This window comes from Cyrtonyx montezumae, unplaced genomic scaffold (genome assembly GCF_038088225.1).
Source record: "Cyrtonyx montezumae isolate F1298 unplaced genomic scaffold, pur_monq_1.0 scaffold_2, whole genome shotgun sequence".
NCBI classification, from domain to species: Eukaryota; Metazoa; Chordata; class Aves; order Galliformes; family Odontophoridae; genus Cyrtonyx; species Cyrtonyx montezumae.
This window is the reverse complement of record NW_027071936.1, coordinates 14010965-14032869: the sequence shown is the minus strand read 5'-3', so window position 1 is coordinate 14032869 and position 21905 is coordinate 14010965. Positions and strand designations below refer to the sequence as shown.

General features: G+C 49.4%; 2 protein-coding genes across 2 annotated transcripts; both read left to right on the top strand.

Annotated features, from left to right (window-relative positions):
- The first annotated feature begins 3903 nt into the window (after positions 1 to 3903).
- Positions 3904 to 15902, top strand: PPP2CB (protein phosphatase 2 catalytic subunit beta). Its single transcript, XM_065736465.1, has 7 exons — positions 3904 to 4049; positions 10991 to 11200; positions 11447 to 11620; positions 12120 to 12209; positions 13726 to 13887; positions 14659 to 14777; positions 15216 to 15902. Exons 1-7 carry the CDS (start codon positions 3948 to 3950, stop codon positions 15286 to 15288), a joined length of 930 nt encoding a protein of 309 aa, XP_065592537.1. The 5' UTR covers positions 3904 to 3947; the 3' UTR covers positions 15289 to 15902.
- Positions 15903 to 16030: 128 nt separating this feature from the next.
- GSR (glutathione-disulfide reductase) lies at positions 16031 to 20268 on the top strand. Its single transcript, XM_065736455.1, has 13 exons — positions 16031 to 16200; positions 16555 to 16581; positions 17055 to 17143; positions 17311 to 17380; positions 17492 to 17639; positions 17735 to 17789; positions 18046 to 18145; positions 18545 to 18631; positions 18813 to 18974; positions 19156 to 19267; positions 19341 to 19472; positions 19577 to 19710; positions 19882 to 20268. Exons 1-13 carry the CDS (start codon positions 16072 to 16074, stop codon positions 20029 to 20031), a joined length of 1395 nt encoding a protein of 464 aa, XP_065592527.1. The 5' UTR covers positions 16031 to 16071; the 3' UTR covers positions 20032 to 20268.
- Positions 20269 to 21905: the final 1637 nt, after the last annotated feature.

Genomic DNA, 21905 nt, shown 5'->3' with positions numbered 1-21905 from the left:
GAAGTGTTTCCTGGCCCACGTGAATTACCTTGAAATGAGTCAAGTTTATCAAATAAACTGTGCATTGCAGGAAGCAGTCTCCAAATGCATACACACCCATGCACCCATCAATGTGTATGTGCATGTATGTGTGTCCGCATATACATACAGACAGAGTTTATTTTTCCCAGCTGTTCTTTTTGTGGTTTTATTATTATTATTATTGGGGGGGAGGTTTGTTTTCTTTTCAGGATATTAACCAAAAGGTGTTTTACATTCATGGCATGAAAAACCCTAAATGTAAACCTTAGTACGTTGTGATGCTAATTAACAGGTTTTTCTGAAACTTATGCGATGCTTAATATTTTTCTTAGGGAGTTTTGTTTAATGTTAGATCATTGTTCTGAAGGATGTTGGTCCTACTGGCATCAAACTAATGGAAATAAAATGCATGTGTTACAAGTGTAGAAACGGTGAAGAATTAAGTGTGAAATACTGTACAATACCAATTCTGTTTTCAAACGATCTGTTTCGCTGTTCAATAGTTGACATATTAAAATGCAGATGTACTGTAATTTAGCACTTTTTCAATTGACCCTGTTCTCACTATACCAGAGCTTAGGAGCACTTCTGGGGCTGTCAGGACCCACCTCTCCTGACATGCAGACCCTGCGAAGCGCGTCAGGAGAGGGTCAAGGTCTTCATCCTTCCTGCACGTTTTGGTACTGGAATTGGCCAGAAGGAAAGCCAAGTGAGAGAGTCTCTAGTCCCCTAGTGTTAACAGGGTACAAGGTGTTACATGTTCTGTACTGTACTGAAAGGGTTGGTTGGTCAGTGGCTGTATTGTACTGTATGACAACGCATAAATTGCCTTGTATTGTTTCTAATGGACTGTACCATGTCCCCCATGGATCTCCATGTCCCCAGTTTTCCAATGACGCATGTTATCAGTTAGGTCCTACAACTCTGTGGTGCTAACTTTACCATACCTGATGGTGCTTCTGTGGACACTAACTGAGGACATGCCGACCAGAGCTTGAAGTTTCACAGTATTTCTCCTCTGTTTGTACGAAGTGAACACACACACACACTAAATGATAAACTTGAATTTGTTTCAAAGCATCATTGACAATCTAATGTTTTTTTATGTGTGCTTTTCTTTGGGATGGCTTTTCCAGAAAGCAGCTCGCTCCCCCTTGGCTCACAGCCACCCCTGTGCTCCAGTGGGCTTCCTGTCCCTTTTCTGCATGGCGAGCACAGCGGCCGGGATTCAGGGTGACTCCTCTGCCTTTTGCAGTGAGATGCTTCCCCAGCAGCTCTCTGTGCCTGAAAAGAACACCTGTGGCCACTCATTCCCCAGGTAAGTGGGCACTGTGGTGCTGCTCCAGCTCTTCCACATCCACAAGTTGAGTCTGTGGCAAGAACTGGCTTTTTACCAGAAGAGAGATGGAAAGAAGGGGGGGGAAGCCACCTAGGGGAGCTGGAGTTTCAACAGGCACCTCCATCCTGTGTGAGGAGAGCCCATGCGTGCAGCCACACGGGCAGAGGAGTCACCTTTAGTTCTGGAGCTTCTTGAGCTGTTGAATGCTGTGGGCAGACCTTTCCCATCCCAAACCCTCCACACGAGCTGCTTTTTGGACAAAACAAAATCTGAATATATTTTATATCTATTTGAAAACAGAGTCTGATATCTACCCCTGTTACCAACTGAATTTGCGTATTGTTGTTTGCCACAATATTTGTTCTGTCTTAAAATAAATTTGCTTACTTGTGTAGTCTGAACTGTCTGGTGTGATTCTTGTCGCCTGATGCGCTGTGCTGCTCTTACAGTATCTCCCACGTGGGTGCTTCCTGTGAGTGAGACAGGGAAACGTCTTCCTGTGAGGGACAATAGTTTTAGCTAAGACCCAGAGTATAAATTTGCTTCTCTTGGTTATCTCACATTCTTTTCCCCAGGGTTTTTCAATCTTATGTCCTCTTTTACCAGTTCACCAGCCTTTGATAATTACACCATTTGAAATGAACGTGCACAACAGAGGAATCATTACATTTCAGTACACTTAACAGGTAAGAGATAGTTGTTATTCATGTATTTCTTGAGGTTAAGTAATTTCTCATGTTGGCATTTTACATTTGAGAATGAAATGATTTATGGTGATGAGCTCAATGAAAACAGCAGCCAAAAGCTGTGGCCATCTAATGATGTTCACAGGAGGAGATTTAGCAGTATCTTTTCTTCCTCCTTGGAAAGGCAGACAATGCCATCTTGGTTTTACAATGCTGTGCATTAACGAGGCATTTGCATTGGTTACTAGAGATTGTACAAAGGAAAGCAGCGCTTGCAAGGGGTTGCAAACCTGTTTTCCCATGCATCTTCAGGTATAGGTTCCAGCCTGTGAGTAGATGAAATGAAAGGAACAGCAGTGCCTGTTTCTGCTCCTCAAAATGCCCTGTTATCTCTCTGTAGCCTTAAAAGGGTCGCAGCAAGATCTGCTCAGTCCCTGGGAGGGCCAAGCACCCTTACACTGCTCCAAATAATGCATATTTGTTTCCTCAGATTGTTTCTGGTGCTCCCTGAAGTGCAACCTTGTTACTGCCTCTCCCAGTGTTGTCACCAGGGTGCTGAGACTCAACAGAAGCACTGCAGAAGAGGGGTGCAAGGCTGTCTCTTGCCAAGGGTGATTTGCAGAGGGGAAATACAGGAGTGCTGGAGAGAATACTGCACCAGCAGGACCCTGTAGAGGAGCTGGGTGGACTCCTCCTGGTGCATACCTCTTTCTAGCACATCACTGTCAGCCTCAATACCGCATGGAGTCATCAGGTCTGGGTGGGAAACACCTTCAAGGTGGGTACTGCACTGGGGCTGAAGTTAAACTGCCCCTGGTGTCAACACTGAGGGCTGGGTGGAAGCATTATAAATGCTTTATCTATCTCGTTGCTTAGGTCTTAGTTTATAAGACTGAGAATTAACATCTTCTCAGGGTTCCTTTTTGGTGTGATAGCATGGGAGTCCCAGTGGGTTTCAGCAGCCTAGTGAGGTTCAGGAGCTCTATTGGCTGAGTTTTTCCAAGCTGTTCAAAGATCACAAAAAACATCTTTTGTGAGTACAGAAATGGCAGAGGACTCTGAGGAGCAATCAAAAAAATGTTTTTGTAAATATATTGCTCCCTTTTACTTTGCTAGATGTATTTCTGGTTAGAAAGTTCACTAAAAGTGCATGGTGTTATAAATCCTTGGATTTCTAACTTGACCTCAGGGAAAGAAGTTCAGCAACTCTGTTTCAGCCCACAGGAACTGAGGAAGTTGCATGCCGTCTGTCAGTGTTATTAAGAACAAGGAGAACGTTGAAACTCGAGCCCAAAACACACTGAAAATTAGAGGACTTCAGTATGCAGAAATGTTTGCTCTTCGGTAGTGAATTAAGAGCTGGCCGTGAGGGGCACGCGCGCACCAGCTCTGCTCACGCTTGCATCGGACACTACAACCCCTGGCGTGGTTGAACGCTTACCAGAGCGAGCCAAAAGACGGGACAGCCTTACTGCGTCACTGCACGGCATCGCAAAGGAACAGCACGTGCTGAGGAACTCCTCTGCGGAGAGGCACGCGGCCCCGCGCTCCCTGCGGCGCCTTAAGCTCCGCTGGGCCGGCTCTGCTCTCCGCCAGGCGACGTCCTGAGAGTCTACGGCCCCTACAAGAGGACGGTAGCACCCCCGAGCCCCAAAACCGCACCCCCTCTTCAGGCGGGCGGCGAGCACCAAGGCACTGCGTTCAGCCCCGCGCACGCGCGGTGGTGGACCGGAAGTGCGGGCGGGGGCGGAGGCGGGCGGAAGTGCGCAGGGCCGGGGGCCGCCATTCCGGGGAGCGCAGCAGGCCGCGCGCCCCCGCTGTTGCGCCGCCAGCCTCAGGCGGGCCCGGGCCTCGCGGGCACCCAGTGCGGGGGGGGCCCGGCCCCGGCCGGCAGCGCCGCCATGGAGGAGAAGAGTTTCGCCAAGGAGCTGGACCAGTGGATCGAGCAACTGAACGAGTGCCGGCAGCTGAGCGAGAGCCAGGTCCGCAGCCTCTGCGAGAAGGTGAGGCGGGGGGAAGCGGGGAGGCTGGCGTTGGGACCGCGCGTACCGAAAACGGCCGTGCTGGGGCACGGAGCTGTGGGCGGGAGGAGGCGGGCTCGTTTGTGTCTCGGTGGTGGCTGCCCGCATCGGGTATTGAACGGCCCCGAGCCGGGCGGGCGTCGCCCCACAGCCGTGGAGGAACCTGTGACGTGCGAAGGGGGATGGAGGGGGGCCGAGGGGCTTACGTGTTGCTGAAGGGAACCATCGGAGGCACGATGTAATTTGCTGTTTCGGATTGCTCTATGTTCCTTTGGTTGGGTGTGCGTAGCGCAAGCTGCCATGAGCCTTTTTTCCTTTCAGGAGATAGGTCTTGGTGGCTTTAGTCTGAGGAGTTTAATGCCTGTGTGCATTCACACCTCTCCAAGCTGCAGCCTATGGCTGAGGTAGGATTTTTTTGAATTGATGAGTTGTGACAAGGCCAAAGAGCTGAAGGAGTTTTCTTCACAACAGAGAAGCTAAGACTGTCCTCTGTTTTGTTTCCTACCTCACTGACAGCAGGGACCATTGCCGTGCACCAGATCAGCTGATAAGCACTCTGCCTCGTGTGCCTGGCAGCTAGTTCATCGTTCCCTGTTCTGTTTGTACTGCTGATAGTGAGCTCGGTTTTGTGCTGTCATGTTGCTACCTGTGTCTTACTGACTTCTTCCAGAAGCATTTGATCTGTTCTGGTGCCTGTTCCTTGCATTTTGGCCAGTGGCTAAACACCTCATTGACAGTTTTCAGAAGCTGCCACTACTTCTTTCTCTCAAGTCTTTCTTTAGTAGGCTGCCACAGCAATAGATCTGAACAGCAGAGAGGGTATATACCACCACCTCGTAACATGTTAAGAGTGCCCTTCAAAAGGTAGGAGCTGTCTGAGTGCCACAGGCAGAGATTCTCTAGGACTCCAGGCTGTGGCTGCCTGGCGAATGCTTTTACCAGCGGCCCTGCCTAATGTCTGGGTGCACATAGGCCTCTTATTTCCTTTTTCCCATTCTGTTTTTTACCCATGTTGGAAATGTCCATTTGCTTTACGGCTTTTTCTCTACTCACGCAGCTGTGACAGTTGTGAAGAGGGCTGGTGCTGCAGCAGGGAGCAACAGAAGGGCCTTGAAATGTAGATGCCTCGAAGAGTGAGCGAGCTCCTTGTGGCTGTGCTGCCTTGTGTGAAGTCCAGCTGAAGAGCCTGAAAGAATATATTTGCAGTTCAGAACAGCAAGAGTTCCAAATTGTTGTTCCAACCAACAAGCTGTTATTAAAAAAAAATATTTCCCTTCTTCTCTGGCTTTGATAATTAATGAAGGAGCTCTGGCTGCACAGCGAGTAGGCAGAGGTGCTGAGTTGGAAGCGCAGTTGCAGGTGAAGGGGATGCCAGTCCTCCAAAATGACAGGTAGGATGTGGACCTGTGAGGCACAGCATGTTTTCTTGGAAATGAACGTAAGCTATCACCACATCTAGCTGTCTGGTTGTGCTGGTAACTGATCTGCACCTCTGACAACAAACTTGGTTTGTTTCCCTGAGATAACACTTGGAGAAATCCTTAACGTCCTTCTCTGGTCAAATACAATAGTAACTCTTGCTTCAGGTTTTAATTAGTAAATAGGATTAAGTAGTTGAAGTGAAAAGTAGTAATAATAAACGACAAAAACACCCTGAAAATGTTATGCGAAAACGTGGGATACAAAAACAAAAAGAGTCCCAGACTTGCCTGTGTGTATCATTGATAGTTTCACGTGCTGGCCTGACAGGCGGTAATGAGGAAAGGATTGGAGATGCTAGGCTCACGCTGGGTATGGAAGTCCTTCTCTCAGAAAGCTTTTCAAATTTGCACCTGTACAATAGCTGTGCTGGTTTTGAACTTGGGTACTGACAGGAGGGTAGCACTTCAGCATGGAACTCCTTTTGATCTTGTGTGGGTACTGCTGCCCCTCATAACCTGCACTTTGAGCAGCTAAAGCCAGACTGGAAGACTGAGGAGATGGACTCATTTCACAGTAAGTGCTCTCAAGGTTGGACATGAGAAGCTTTAAATGCTTTTTGATTTGAGATTCAAGTCAAGTGAACAAATTAATTCTGCTGATGAGGGAGTTGAGAGCTATCCTAGATATAACAGTTTTTCATCAAGATAATAAGAAATGGCATAAAGAAAATCAAATTAGAGGCTGTTTCTTAAACAGAGCCAACAACGATCTGTAACCATCTATTTCTTTGTAGCTTCCTTTTTTCCATCCTTGGTCTTCGTACGTCTAAGAGGGGGTTAGAGACTTATGGCTGCGCGCAGCTTGGGAGCTCTGTGTTGTGAAGTGGTGGGAGGAGGATTCTGATGGCTAATGAAGACCTGTGTTTCTTGTCCAGTTATTGAATGGTAACAGCGTGCCGATTTCTTCAAGCTGAGCAGAAGGAGCCAGTTGGTACTTTAGAGAGTGCCGCTGTTGTTGGCATGCACCTATGACATTTCTGCCCTCTGAGATCATTTTGCCTAAGAACCATTTTAATAGAATGAGCTCGTAGGCTCTTCTGCAGTAATCGGTGAAATTAGCACGAGTGATGAAGCCAAACAGCATCCTGGATGCCATTCAAACCGTGACATTCTGAGAGTGTTACGTTGGATCACAGTCAGCAGTATTTTCTCTCTAAAGTCATGAAGCATACTGGCCTGGATGGCTCGAGGACCACACGTCAACGCTGGGAGTCAGTGTTGCTGTTGGGGCTGCAGGGTGCCCCCTGCTATTGAAGGGCAGGGCAGCTCTGCCACTCCAGCTCCCCTCCCATTTGGGGAGTATCCAGCTGGCTCTTGTCAAACAAAGCTGCCGAGGCATCTCTGAGTCTGTTGATGCTCTAGTTTGGTTAATTGCAACTGGCAGATTTAAATGAGAAACTCCATACCTGGTTTCTCTGATACTTGAAGTAGGGGTCTCCAACAGTCCAAGTGAGGTCATGGTGCAGTGAGTGATTCTTCAAGAAGGAGCTGTGTTTCTGTGCTCTCAAAGGATCTTACATGTTAATCGGGTGCCTGGGTCTCTTTTATTCTCTGGGGAAAGCCTGCCATTGAAAATCTGCCTTCTGGATAGATGTGAATCCCCTCACTGATGGGGAGTCAGCCTACACGAATCTCACAGACAAATCCAAGCAGTATGAGAGTTGATGTGTGTTTGATCGTTAAGCCTCTCACAGGGGGATTAGTCTCCTAGTGATCCTGATGGTAGTGTCAGGGCCCGTGGAGGACCTCTTGTTTCAGAGCAGTGCTTTAAGAGGTTGTGTTCAAATCCTGAGACTGTTAGGTTTGCTCATACAGTGACAATGCAGTAAAATACTGGGACTTGTCCTCCAGCATCTGTCTGTGCAGATTAGGGGCTGGTATGGCAGACAGCCTTGTCTTCCAGTCTACTGGGAAAGAGAGGAGAGCTAAGATGACTGGCAAACTCACAGCCAACCAATAACCTACTCTTCAGAAAAATTTTGAGGGCAGATACTAAATATTATGCCTACTTAAGAGAAAGAGGTTTTTGTTACTGTAATGCTGAAATGATATAATGTGATGGAAAGTACAGCAGTAACAGCAGAGTGGCACAGTCCTAGGCTACAGCAAAGAACTCCACTGCCAACCCTTACGTGAGGTCTGGGTAGGGGTGGATCCTGGCTCTGCTCCTTCTGGTCTCTCAGGTACACTGCACGCACCTGAGCTCCCCTGTGCTGGCCTTGCCTTCCCACCAGGTGCTCAGTCACTGCTTTAAGCCATGACTTAGCATTTCTGCCACAGTTACTTCTATTCATTCTTATCTGGAGAGTGGCTTTAATTCAAAACATGTGGGGGACGTGGTTAGGAACCTGATGTGCTAGCAAATGGTAGCCAAGACAAATGTAACTAAAAATGACTTAATAGTTATTTTACAGCCTTCGTAAGTAAATGACAGTAATGCTGGGCAGCTAATTCACATCAGAATTTCTTCCTTTGTGACACTGCTTCTATTACCGTAAGCCTTTTTGTTGTAGTGTTAGCTCTGCACAGTGGTGTGAGCGACCAGAATTAACCGATTAATTGCAGCTGTTCTTGGGAAAATTTTAATGATAATTAAGATTTTAAAGATCTTGAATTGCCTTAGAAAATCATTTGAGGGCAAACTTCTGTGGTCAACTCAGCTCCCAATCAGTGTTCAAGTGACAAACTTTTTTTTCACATACATCTACAAATTAAGCTAAAATAGGCTAAACAGTAACAGCTGGTAGGCAGTTTATGGAGCTGCTGCTCTTGAGCTGTCAGCTCCTCCTCTCTCCTGATAAGAAATTTCTGGATTCTCCTAAGTAACAGTGTTTCAGGTGTTATGCTGGCCCACCTTCCCAGAATGTTTTTAACATGAGCATTCAGGGTGATCATGCAGAAAAGGTGCTGTCCTCTGTTTCTTGAATGCTTCTCGACCTGTATTTGTTCCCAGGATACACACGTGGGACTGGGGCACTGGCAGGTATGCCTATCTGTATCGTGCCCTGTGTCTTTTTCCCAGTAGCATGAAGACCTTGTCTTTTCCCGCAGCCGAGAAAGGAGCAGTACTCGCAGTACAAGAAGGCAGAAAATACCCAGCACCTTTTGTGGTTCATCCAACTCTAGTTTACAGTGAAGCCCCATCTCTTGCTTCATGCGACATATGTCAGAACACAGAGCAGGTGTTTTGTGACTGCATTTTCCATTGCCCTCTGAGGGCCGAAGCTCTCCAGAGGTACCGTAGGTGCTTTTAAAGGTATGAACAGGAAGAATTCATGAATGACTGTTGCGCTGAGATGCAGTGTGCTCAGCAGCTCACAATCCATTTAGAACTGCAAAGTGGACGCCACATCATCGAGTCAGTGTGCAGAATGTCTCTGAGAACTGGGGTCACATCCCTCTGGTTACATGCCGTGCAGGTGGCATGCTGGGCACTAGTCAAGCCAGTTTTAGGGTGTTTTTTTTTTCCAAATATGTAAGAAGCAAGGCAACTGAACACTCAAATGTGAAGACAGATGTGCTCAGGGAGCCTGCTGAGGGTGGGTGTCCTCAGGAAGCAGCTTCTTACCACGTGATACGTGGGATCTAACTCATCCTAAGCAAAGGGACATGGTGAGCAGCCAAACTGTCACCTGCGAGTGACTGTTCTGCACGGGTGATCCTTTGTCCTTTCTGTCCAAATCTGACTGAGCCTGCCTGCGGGTGCTCTCTGTGCTGCATATGTGCCAGGAGCTCTGATCTGTATCAGCTGACAAACTGGAGGCAGCAAAAACAACCATGGTATTTGACAACTAGAATAAGTAATGCAGGTAGGCTACATTACTGCATTACGTGGCTGCAATTAGCATAGGAATTGCTGGGTGCAGAGAAAGAGATGACTAAATCCAGGAATGCCTTCCCTCCATCTGTAGTCGTTTTGTTGCCAGTTGGTTATAGCCAGGAAGCAGATAGTTGCTCCAGAAGAATTTAAATTCAACTTGGAGGAGAACTGGAAATTTGGCAGGGAGCGAGTGCCCCGGGCTAGAAAAGTGCCTCTTGCGTATGCACTGAGGTTGGTGCCAGTTTAGTACAGGTGAGGTTTAGGAATGCTGCTTTTCCTCAGTAACTTCAGCAAGAAGGAACCCTCCCCCTCTGCGAGGAGAAGTGCCACAGTAGTGCCCAGCTTTTCTGCCAGGCGGGTTGCTTCGTCACGTTCAGCCTTGCTTAACATCAGCCCTGCTCAGATGATGTGCTGGCTTGGTAGATGCGGAGCAAATGTGCTGCTTGCAGGGCTGTTTCCATGGCGCACGCCTGTTCCTGCCAAATCCTGGTTTTCGGGTGGCACGCTTGGCTCCTGGGTGTGCAGTGATGGGGGGAGGAAGCGCGAGGGATGCCAGAGGATGAAGGCGGTGAAGATGAGCTGTCAGGGCTTGCAGAAAAGAGATGTGAGCCTGCTGCCTCGTTGCCAGCGAAGGTGGCGAGGCACGTGGTTCCACGTGGCTGCGTGGGATGGAAAGCAGTAACGTGGGTGGCAGTCAGGCTAAAACGCGTCAGGAGCAGAGAGCCTGTCTGTCATTGCAAGTCAGATAACTTCTCAAAGAAGCCTCGAAGGCCGTGGTTTTACTGCTGGTGTAAGTATGAAGTAGTATCTAGTGTTACCCTTGCTTTTGCAAACCAAGTTTTTCAAAAACCGTAGTAGTTGCCTGGGCAATGTGTGCAGTCTCCTCGGGTGTTCCTGCCCTGACAGCAGGCTGCCAGATGACTGACCAAACCCTGTTCACACAAGCCTCCCACAGAAATCATGCTGACAGGACGTGAGATGGCCACTGATACAGCTGTGGTTCTTGAGGTAAAGCTGCTAGGCATCATGAAGCCAAGTAGCACTTGGCTTTGGCAGTCAGACTGGAGTCCCTGTGCTGCTGTAGTTCACATACTTTAGATGAATCGACCTTCTGAGCTCTTCTGAACCAGAAATCTATCAATCAAATGGACTGGTGTGCTTCAGACGAAGTGGTTGTGCTTAAGGAGATGAGATCTGCACGTGGCGCTAGTGAACCACTGCAATGGCACTTGCGGTCATTGCATGCACTTCAAAAATGACTGGAAAAAGCAGAGGTTTTGTGGATGAAGCCCAACAGTGATTGAAGTTGTATGCAACACTAAGTCATGAAATTCACACTCCTTAATTTCAGGAGAGGTTAAGAATTAACTAGTTCATTTACTTGTTTGAATTTGTTTATTGTCATACATGATGCAGTGAAATCTACGAGTCCAGGCTTCATGGTACCCACCTTGTCTTCTTGCACAACGGTTTCTAAAATGCACTTTGCTTATTCAACAAGCTCTTTCCTTCTCTATTAGAGGGAAACTGAACTTCCAGTGCAAACACGGTGAATAATTTCTGCACCTGCCAGCGGAGGAGCTTCCTGCATTGCTGTTTTTTTTTTGTTTTTCTTTTGCTAGGCTAAAGAAATTCTCACAAAAGAATCAAATGTGCAGGAGGTACGCTGCCCCGTCACCGTCTGTGGGGATGTCCACGGGCAGTTCCACGATCTTATGGAACTCTTCAGAATCGGTGGGAAGTCTCCGGACACAAATTACCTGTTCATGGGAGACTACGTGGACAGAGGCTACTACTCGGTGGAAACGGTGACCCTGCTAGTAGCATTAAAGGTATGGCTGGACAACTGTGTTGTGATGACCTTGGGCAGAGCTGTGCTTTTGAGGGGATATGAAAGAATTGCTCCCCCGTGACGCAGCAGTTGGCTTGAGCAAAATGGGTGCAAGCTGGAGTGTGTTAATGGACCTGAGTGCTTGCCTGCAGCTGGGAGCTTCTAGTTAGTATTTCTGCACACATTTTAGGTCTTGTAGTAAAGAAAAGTTGCTTTTCTTTTTTTTTGCTCCTTTTTTGGCCAACAGGTGCGTTACCCAGAACGCATTACAATACTGAGAGGAAATCACGAAAGCAGACAAATTACACAAGTGTATGGCTTTTACGATGAGTGTCTGCGGAAATACGGCAACGCCAACGTCTGGAAGTATTTCACAGATCTGTTTGATTACCTTCCACTTACAGCTCTAGTAGATGGCCAGGTGAGCTTTCCTGCCTCGGGTAAACACAACCGTTTGTTTTGTAGTGCAACGCAGCCTGTGCTGTCTGACCCATACATGAACAGTCTCAAACGAGCTGTCTTAGCTTGTGGACAGAGTCTACTGTGGGTTTTGGGAAGAATTTGGTCAGGTACTAATACAAGTTGATGGTGCAGCAAGACCTCTGCTGCCTGCAGAATGGCAGAGTATTGCAGATAGTGTTTATTTAAAGGACTGTGCAGCAGGTGAGAATCCCCTTATGATCTGTCACGTGCAAGTTGTATTGCTGCGATGCTAAAGGCACAGTACCTTTGTTACTCCAATATTAGTATGCAGTGTGCAGCCCTCTGGCTTCGTTTCCATCACAGGCAATTAGTTGGTTTCTCCACTGTGAGGGTGGACCATTGTAACTGACTAAGAAACAGAGGGTTTTAACCTGTTCTTTGATTAGTCTTCCCATAGCAAAAATGCATTTAATGGATTGCTCTTTTTTCTGCAACAGATATTCTGTCTCCACGGTGGCCTCTCTCCATCCATAGATACACTGGATCATATCAGGGCTCTGGACCGCTTGCAGGAAGTTCCACATGAGGTAATGGGAAACTAGGTGCATGACAGTTCAGGTATCTGGTCATTGCAAACATACAGTCGTGCAGAAATCCATTTACACAGTGAGGCATACTGTTACGCAGAAGATTACCGCCTCAGTAAAAGCTAGAGCAGATGAAAGTTCGTTTGGTTAAAACACACCCAAGTCGTGCTTTGATTACAGCAATCTGCAGGAGAGCTGTGGGGTTTGCTTTCACAGAAACGCAGATTTTCTTACTGTCATGCTGACTCAGTCATATTGGCAAGGGAAAGTACCTCATTGCAGACTTCCTCGTGAACCAGCCATCACCACACAAAGCTGTAGTGGCACTACCCCTCTTCCCCAGCCAGTTCCTTGTTTTCACCTTGTTCATTGCTACCCTGTTTCTTCTGGGGAGGCTGACAAAGTCAGAGGGAGCCCATAGGACATTCTCATGTGCAGGAATCCCACGTGGGACAGCTGGGGAGTGTCAGTTGGACTGAAGAAAACCACCTTCTGAGCTCCCAGGCTAGCAAATAGCTCTGCTTTGTTAGAGTGTTTGGAGCTTATAGATGGTCTCAGTTATCCCCCAGTGAAAACAGACTGCTTGTCCTGAAATGGTACAGGAGCAGAAACAGTGTAGTGAGGTCTGCCTAAGATGTCTGAAAACGTGAAATAAGCTGTTTGAATTGCTCCCAGAATTAGGAGAGGGCTTCTGATTGTACACAGACGGTGATCATTGGTTTGTTGCTGTAAGGTTTTCACAGTCTTTCTACCATCTTATGCTGAATGTTTTCACTGAAATCTGAATTTCCTGAGGACCTCTGTGTGTGATCCCTACCACGTAGCTTGGATCAGTGGATGGGAGACAGCAGAGGGCTTGGATAAGTACGATAAAGTTTGTAGTGCCCCTTAGTTTCTTAATAGTTCAGCCAGAAAAGCTGCTGAGTTTCATTTATGATTGCTAAAAGATACCTACCAGCAGATTGGTGAATACATAAAATCCAATGGACAGCAATTCAGCAGATGAAAGGACATGCTTAATACCCTGCTAGGAGAGCTGCTGAAGATTAACCATCGATCTCTCAATTAGTTTGTAGCCTACATGGGTAGCTTCCTTTCCTTTAATTTATTACAAGTTGGCTGGCACTAATTGAACCCTTTGTGCATCCTTGGACTTGCACGTATACTTTCCCACTTGGCCTTTATTTTACTGCGAGAGTCAGGATCAGAATGCAGATTTGCTCCGCACATCTTTGCGGCCCTGGCAAGGTCAGGTGAGATGGAAGCGGTGTGTGTGGTGGAGGAGGCACACAGCTCTCTGGTAGCAAGGGCTCCTTCTCAGCTGTATGCGTATTCCTTTCTCAGGAAAGGATGTTGACTGTGCATGTAATAATGAGCTGTTGTTACATAAACATATGTGGTTTATACAGAGAATGGGCAGGCAGACTTTATTGTAAATACATTTTTAAAGATATATTTTCATAACTATTTTGTAAGCACAGTGAAAGCTAATGATGAATGCTCACCTTTTTTCAAGGGTCCAATGTGTGATCTGTTATGGTCGGATCCAGATGATCGTGGTGGCTGGGGTATATCTCCACGTGGTGCTGGCTACACGTTTGGGCAGGACATTTCTGAAACTTTTAATCATGCCAATGGTCTTACACTGGTCTCCCGTGCTCACCAACTCGTCATGGAGGTAGGGCAAACACTTGGTGCTGGGCAGGCAAAAAGAAAAGAAAGGTAGATGTAAATTCTTGTCTCTTTTGGTGCATTTGCACAAGCTGACACATAAGGCTGGGCAGGTAAGTTCCTAAGAGGGATTTTAATCACTTGAAAGCAACAAGCGATGTAAAAGGATGTGCTTTGACCTGCTCTGTAAAGCAGTACATTGACAAAGAGACCCTGCCATGCTCCATTTGTGGAAGTAATAATCTTCTTATGTGCTGTATTAAACAGGCTGCCCTGTAGTACACAGCAGTCAGATGTGATGGGGATTAAGCCCTAACTTTGGCTGCTGCTAATCTGTTCTTGTGTGTCCTGATGGAAAAATGCCTAGTGGGTCAATGGAGCAGACTTATTTTTACATCTAGTTCAAGCAGGTCTTGTAAGCAGCGGAGTGTGTTAGAGTTCCCTTCCAAGTGAACTGGCAAGTTCTCAGTCGTGGTGAATGAAAGCCGAGGGTTCACCTGAACTCTGGTTTTCCTTCTCGTATGATGGTACACAACGGACAAAGCCGTTTGTGGCAAGTAGCCAGTCTGTGCAGAATGGCTTAAATTATTCTTGCTAGGCAAACACTGCTTGGAAACACCACTCGTTGAGACTGTGGAGTGCCTTTTGAAAATGCAGCTACCTGTAAGAAACCTGCTGTTTCACAAATGGCTTGAGTTGTTTGAGGCTGGAAGAGGAAACCCAGGTGGACTGAGGGTTGAGGTTTAACAGGGACCTCTTTTCTCTTCTTTTCTGGCAGGGTTATAACTGGTGTCACGACCGAAACGTGGTTACCATTTTCAGTGCGCCCAATTACTGTTACCGCTGTGGGAACCAGGCCGCTATCATGGAATTAGATGACACTTTAAAATATTCCTTGTGAGTAATGTGGTTCAATCTGTTCTGCCTAACTGTTCCAGACTGTGAGGGACATCTGATCCTTGCTAAGGGCTCCTTTCATGAAAAGCTAGTTCAAATGGCTCCAAGTATTTTAAAAGAGTAGCTAGTTAAGCTGCTCTTTAAAGCTTTTCTGAGGTATTGCTTTGTCTCCTTTTCCTGGTTCTGAACTATTGGAGCTTCTGCAGAGCCAGGCTGTGTTTGCTCTGTGAGCGGCATTTCTACCACCAGGTGAGTTTGCCTGCTGCTGGGCATCAGTTAGGGGACCCGGTACGTCCTCTGGGAGATCTGGGACGCTTCAGTGGGAAGCAGCTGAGAAAATCAAGTGACAGCAGCAGGAAAGCAAGTCTTGTGTTTGTGGAATTGGAAACTGCCCTGAGTGGAAAAGAAATGACCCCCCCTTCTCTTTGTTTTCTGCAGCCTTCAGTTTGACCCAGCACCTCGTCGTGGAGAGCCTCATGTTACCCGTCGTACCCCAGACTACTTCCTATAAACCTCTCATAACCTTTGTAGAAGGAAGTACACCTGGCGTTTTAAAGAGCATCAAGATTTACATGTTTCTGTAAGAAATCGGGGTTCGTCTCTACTTATAATCCCCATCACGGACCAAAACGTGCCATACTGAGGACGAAGAGCGTTCAGCACAACTTGAGACTGAATTCCTCCCAACACTATGTATCCTATACCAGTCAGTCCAACAGTCGGTTTGCCTGCTGTATTGTAGTCATTATTTTTTTTTTTTTCTGGACTGTTCAGAGAGGAAAAGGTAACTCTTAACGCTTCCATCTCCTTTTATGCTTCTTTGTAAATTTTTAGTTCTAGATGTTAACTGGCATGAATTAGCGTTTTGGAGTTCATTTTTAAGGGAAATGCACACTAACTTCTTTACCCCACCACTCCTGGTTTGATTGAAAGACGAGCGCCTGAAGTGGAGCAGACCAGGCTGGCTGCGGCCCGGCCGAGGGCGGCTGGCCTTTAAGGCCCCTTCCGCCCTCCCTTCCCCCGTTTCTCCCCCCTCGTTGTGCGCTTCTAGGAGAAGGGAAGCGATTCCTGCTTTTGGGAGTACGTTGTCATAACACGGAATAAAGCGTTCCCTTTTTAGCTCGATTCCCGTCCTGTGTTGTTGCCGCCTCCGCGTACTTGTCACGGCCGCGCTTCTCCCGCTCGCTTTACCTGAACAATAAACGCCCTTGTCAGCCCGAGCCGTGGTGCTGCGCTGTCGGGGGGCGGGCCGGGGCGGCGCCGGGCGGGAGGGCAGGCGGGCTGCGGCTGAGCCATGGCGGCGGCCGCGTACGAGCTGCTGGTGCTGGGCGGCGGGTCGGGCGGGCTGGCGGGGGCGCGCCGGGCGGCCGAGATGGGCGTCCGCGTCGCGCTGGTGGAGCCGCGACGCCTCGGCGGCACCTGCGTGAGTCGGGCGGAGGCGGCGGCCCGAGGGATGCGGTAACGGCGGGGAGGGCTCGCTCGGGGACAAGCGGCGGCGGCGCGCTTCGCTTCCCGGAGAGCGGGGCCATCTACGCCGCTGGAACGCGGCGAGCGGCTCGCTCGCTCGTCTCTCGTACGCTACCTTTGGACCGAGAGCACCGCCGACCTTCCGTGCTCTCTTCTCCGAGGGAGCGGAGGGCTATGACACAGCACGAGGAGCCTGCCCGCCTCGGCTGCCCTGGGCGTGGGCTGCTCTCGCTGCCGGCTCCGGGCAATTAGATGCCGGAGCATCACTTCTTGCAACTAATGCTAACAACTCGTTCTTCTTCCCTCCTAGGTCAACGTGGGGTGCGTGCCAAAAAAAGTGAGTCTGCTTTTTTGTTGGTGTTGCGTTTGCAATCTTTGTGTCCTGGGTTCCTTTCGGTGCGGTGCTTTTTGAGTCTGCCCCCGAGTAAAAGGCAGATAACTGCACTGAGGTCAGGGCACAGCCTGCGGGAGGAGGGCGTGGGGAGGAAGCCGTGCTTGCAGAGCATTGCGCAACCGCACCTTCCTGGGGCACCCAGATCCCTGTCCCGTGGGCTGGTCGTGGCGGAGGGACGGCATCAGGAAGTGCAGACAAGCTATAGTCCCCATGGCACAGGCCAGCACAGCTACTTGTACCGCCTCGCACACAAAGGGTGGTCATGGCCGTGCAGTGGCCGGGTGCCTGCTGCAGCAGACCTCGGGGCCCTATGGTTGTTTGCAGTTTTTCTGAAGCCACAAGTGCCCGCTGGGTGTAGCGGGTTCATCCTGAAGCCTGCCACACCGGGGCACTGAGTGGGTGCTCTGTGTGAGCAGGTGATGTGGAATGCGGCCGTGCACGCCGAGTTCATCCACGACCATCCTGACTATGGCTTCGAGACACCCAGCGTCCAGTTTAATTGGAGGTGAGGAGGAGGGCTGGGCGGCACTGGATGCCTGCCCCAGTGGGGAGGGCACCTGCCTGCCGTGCTACTCACGGCCACTTTATTTTGGATCTCCTTTGCCATGTGGTGAGAGTGCTTCAGATGAGCTCATTAGTTGGTGCTGACAATAAACTTCCATCTCTTTCCAGAACCATTAAAGAGAAGCGCGATGCTTATGTGAGACGCCTGAATGACATCTATGAAAGTAATGTAGCCAAGGTGTGGATGCTTTTACTCCCTGAGCCTGGCACAAGAGCAGTCCCTTCTAAGTATGTTCTGTTTATACCTGCTGCTGACACGATCCCTGGGCTCCCTGCTGTTGCTCCACAGGCTCGCATTGATATAATCCGTGGCTACGGCAAGTTCACCTCCGATCCGGAGCCCACCATTGAAGTCAATGGGAAGAAGTACACGGCTCCTCACATCCTCATTGCAACAGGTGGGCGCCCATTGGTTCCTCGTGACTGTGAAGTTCCCGGTGAGTACCCACACAACGTGAGCAGGGAGCAAGTGACGTGGCTGCAGCAAGCTTCCTGCAGTTATCCATGGTACAATGGCCGTGTTGCTTCGCAGGTGCTAGCCTCGGTATAACCAGCGATGGGTTCTTCGACCTGGAGGAACTTCCCAGGTATGGTGGGATATCTCCCATCACGGTGATGCAGTGGGGAGGTGAATCCCAGAGCTTGGTGGCTTCTGTGTGGCTCTGGCTGATCGCCTGGTTGTTCTCAGCTCTGCCCCGGGAGGCTGCGTAGGCTGTTCTGCAAGGCTCCTACTGTGGTGGCACCCAACATGAGCTACTTGGCTTGGGCCCAGGAGAAGCTGCCAGGCTTCCAGTGCATTTCAGGTTCCAAATATGTGCACATGGCATTCTTGCTTCTCTGCAGGCACAGCGTGGTTGTTGGTGCAGGGTACATCGCAGTGGAAATAGCAGGGATCCTTTCCACACTGGGTTCCAAGTCCTCCTTGCTTATCCGTCGGGACAAGGTACTGCTGCTGGCCAGCCCCACAGTGCCTCCCATTGCTGCCACATCCCAGCTAGCCACAGGTCTCTGGCAGGGCAGCCAGGGAAGCTGTGGGTGGAAGCAGAGCAGAGGCATAGTGCTGAGCCCACCCCTGCAGCTGCAGAGCACGCAGAGCTTTTCTGTAGCAGTGCGTGCCATGGGACCTGCTTCCTTCAGCTTCTCGTTGAGTCATAGCTTGAAAAAAGCAAACTAAGATTAAAAAAAACAAAGAAATGCTTTACCTTGAAGCAGAAGCGTCCCAGCTTGTTTGTGACAGAGTGGGGCAAGAAAACGGGCAGAAGGGAGAGGGAAGTAGGCTAGGTCCATCGAGCACCCTAGTGTGTGGGCTGTGACCTCAGAGGGCTACACAATCCCTGCCTAGGTCCTGAGGACGTTTGACTCGCTGATCAGCACGAACTGCACGCAGGAGCTGGAGAATGCTGGAGTTGATGTCTGGAAGCACACGCAGGTATGTGCTCTTGCTGAGGACGTGGTGAGGTTGGATTTGATGATCTTGGAATTTCTTTTACAACCTGAGCGATTCTATGATTCTACGATTCTGAGGTGGTCAGGGTGGCACCCCAAACGAGGGTGGCTGCTTACCAACCCTACTAGCACCTTCCCACCATGGCCTCTGGTTGCCCCTGCAGGTCCAGGCTGTCACCAAGTCCCCCAACGGCTTGCTGGAAGTGAAGGTGACATCCTGCGAGCCTGGCCACAAGCCAGCTGTGAGGGTGATCCGTGACGTGGACTGCCTTCTGTGGGCCATTGGGCGGGAACCAAACTCACAGGAGCTGTGCCTGGACCAAGTGGTGAGACAGAAACGTGTCCCCTTCCCTTTGGCCATTGCCATCCTTAGGCTGCAGAGCTTCCTGGTGCCATAAAAAGTCTGGCACATCTCTGCCAGGCTCAGTTCCTCCATCCACGGACCTTCACGTTGCAGTGAGGACCGCAAGGTCCTAAGTGTCAACATGGCTGGTGTTCCCCTGGCAGGGCGTGAAGGTGGATGCGCAGAACCATGTGGTGGTGGATGAGTTCCAGAACACCACCAGAAAGGGGATCTATGCCATCGGAGATGTCTGTGGTAGAGCCCTCTTGACTCCAGGTGTGTACTGGTGCCTTCTGTCCCCTCAGCCCCCAGCAGAGCCATGCCTCAGGTTCCCTGTCCCTCTCTGTAGTGGCCATTGCGGCCGGGAGAAAGCTGGCACATCGACTCTTTGGTAACCAGCAAGATGCCCGGCTTGACTACAGCAACATCCCCACTGTCGTCTTCAGCCACCCACCCATTGGAACCGTGGGCCTCACTGAAGGTAGGGAATGGAGGACCTGCAGAGAGGCACGCAAGTGTTAAAAAGATGGTGCTCGCGTGGAGAAACAGGATGGAGAAACTGATGTGTGGTGCCTTCTGCTGCAGATGAAGCTATCTCTGTGCATGGGAAGGACAACGTGAAGATCTACTCCACTTCATTCACCCCCATGTACCATGCAGTCACCCAGAGGAAGGTGAAGTGTGTGATGAAGCTGGTGTGCGCTGGCAAGGAGGAGAAGGTGAGTGGAGGGGGATGGGGGCGACCCCACCTAGGAGGATGCAGGTCCCCTTGTGGGATCTCGCTGCTGGGAACACCGCTGTCTGTCCCTGTGGGGGGCCATCAGTGGTGGTGGTGTGCTCTCCTGGCTGTGAGTGTGGTCTCACACTGGCCTCTTGCCTCTTCCTGGAAGGTGGTGGGGCTGCACATGCAAGGCCTGGGTTGCGATGAAATGCTGCAGGGCTTCGCTGTGGCCATCAAAATGGGAGCTACCAAGGCTGACTTTGACAACACAGTTGCTATCCACCCTACCTCAGCAGAAGAGCTGGTGACAATGCGCTGAACTGGAGATGAACTGGCAGCAGTTGAAGCTGAGGAGCCAGTCCTTGCCTCTTGACAGCACTTTGTGCAAATTAACCACATGAGCAAACTTCACCTCTTTTCCTGGGCTATAGGAATTTTTTTTTTCATGTCTTAAAAAAAGTGCCTAAACATCAGCCAATAGCTTGGAGAGCAGTGCAGTGGTGGAATCAGCGTGGTGTGCCCCAGAGTGGAAAATAAATGCAGTGATGCTGGCAAACCTTTGCCTTGTGCGTTGTAATTTCTGTCCTGTGCTGTACTACGCCAGGCAGGGATAGATGCTGGGGCATCACCTCAGCCTTAAGAGATGAAAACAGGGAATCACGGTGGGATGCTAAAGGAACCGGGACAGGCTTGCAAAGGGGGTCTACACGAGCCTCCGGAAGCTCACCAAGGTCAGGCGCCCGGTGCCGCACCGGGCTTTAGCCCGCGTTGCTCCCAACCGCCCCCTCCGGCCGCCGCCATTACGTAGCTCCGGGGCGCGGGGGCTGCGCTGGGACCACAATGCGCATGCGCGGCCGCCATCTTCCCTCCTCTCCTCCCACCCGTGGGCGGGGCTGCGCTGCGGCTGCGGAGCTGGGGGAGCCCGGGAGCGAAGTGATTGAGTTACGGCCTTGTCTAAAGCCCTGATTGTTGCCACAAGCGTGAGCTCTAATGACACATCCAGAACTAATAAATCAGTAAATGCAAAAACCAGTCTCTGTCTACACGATGTATGCCATCTATGGCATTCAGTAATAATAATCAAGTTATGACAGTGATTGATTTGTGACCTTCTGTGACCCAGACCGTTTTAACAAGCGTGAGCCATAGTTACCTGGAGCCAAAATAGAACTGGAGAAGTTTAGGAGACTTCCTGGACACGTCCACAAGCTGGAGATGCAGCCAAGCTGGAGACAAGCATGGAGCTGCCTGTGAACCAGGGACACAGCAAGCTGGAGATGCCCAGGGCTAATTAGTCTGTAAGTATAAACTAAATTAGTCAGTGTCTATACAGTACACAACTGAGATACTCGATATTAACGTTACAATTACAACAGTGATTGATTTACAACCTCGTCTAAAGTCTTGTTTTTAACAGTTTTAATAGCATAAGCTGTGACTAGTTGGGGACAGAAATGAGCCCAAGCTACAGCGAGTTGGAAACATCAATGAATTGCAGACGCTGGCAGCCAGATGTTTCCAGGCCTGAATAATCAATCTAAAATAAAACTAGCTAGTCCGTACTTTACAACATACAATTATGACGTGCCATACTGAAGTTACAGTTGATTATTTATAACCTTGTCTAAAGCCAGGCTGTTTTTACAAGCACTGTTTTTACGATCACAGTCATGAAGAAGCAAAACTGCTTCTAACAGGTTCTTGGCCATACCAGGCCAAGTATTTGCAGGTAACTCAACAGTCATGTACCAAAAATAAATAAAAAGAGCTGAACTCACACCAGTGGTGAAGGAGCTCTCTGGCTATACAGCCCTCCTTTACACCAAGCAGCGTAGGTCCAAGAGATAGCCACTCTTCAGTGGCTGGCCCTTGTGTGAGCCCCCTGGTGGCTCCAGCCCTCTGGTCCCGTGGGAAGCACAGGTGCAAATGTGCTACCAGGGCCAGCCACTCTCCTTCACCAGGTGCTCAATCACCAGTTCAAGCCCTGACCTAATGGTTCCCCTATAATTGTGGAATGAGACAGAGCTAAAACACAGCTAGCAATAAACAAGAGACCTCCTGGGCTAGACATATCCATAAGCAGGAGCTGCAAATGAGCGGGAGAAATCCAAGGCTAATGAATGAATACAAACTAATTAGCGGCTGTACAGTGTACAACAGTGAACTGCACCATTCTGGTTACGGCAGCTATCA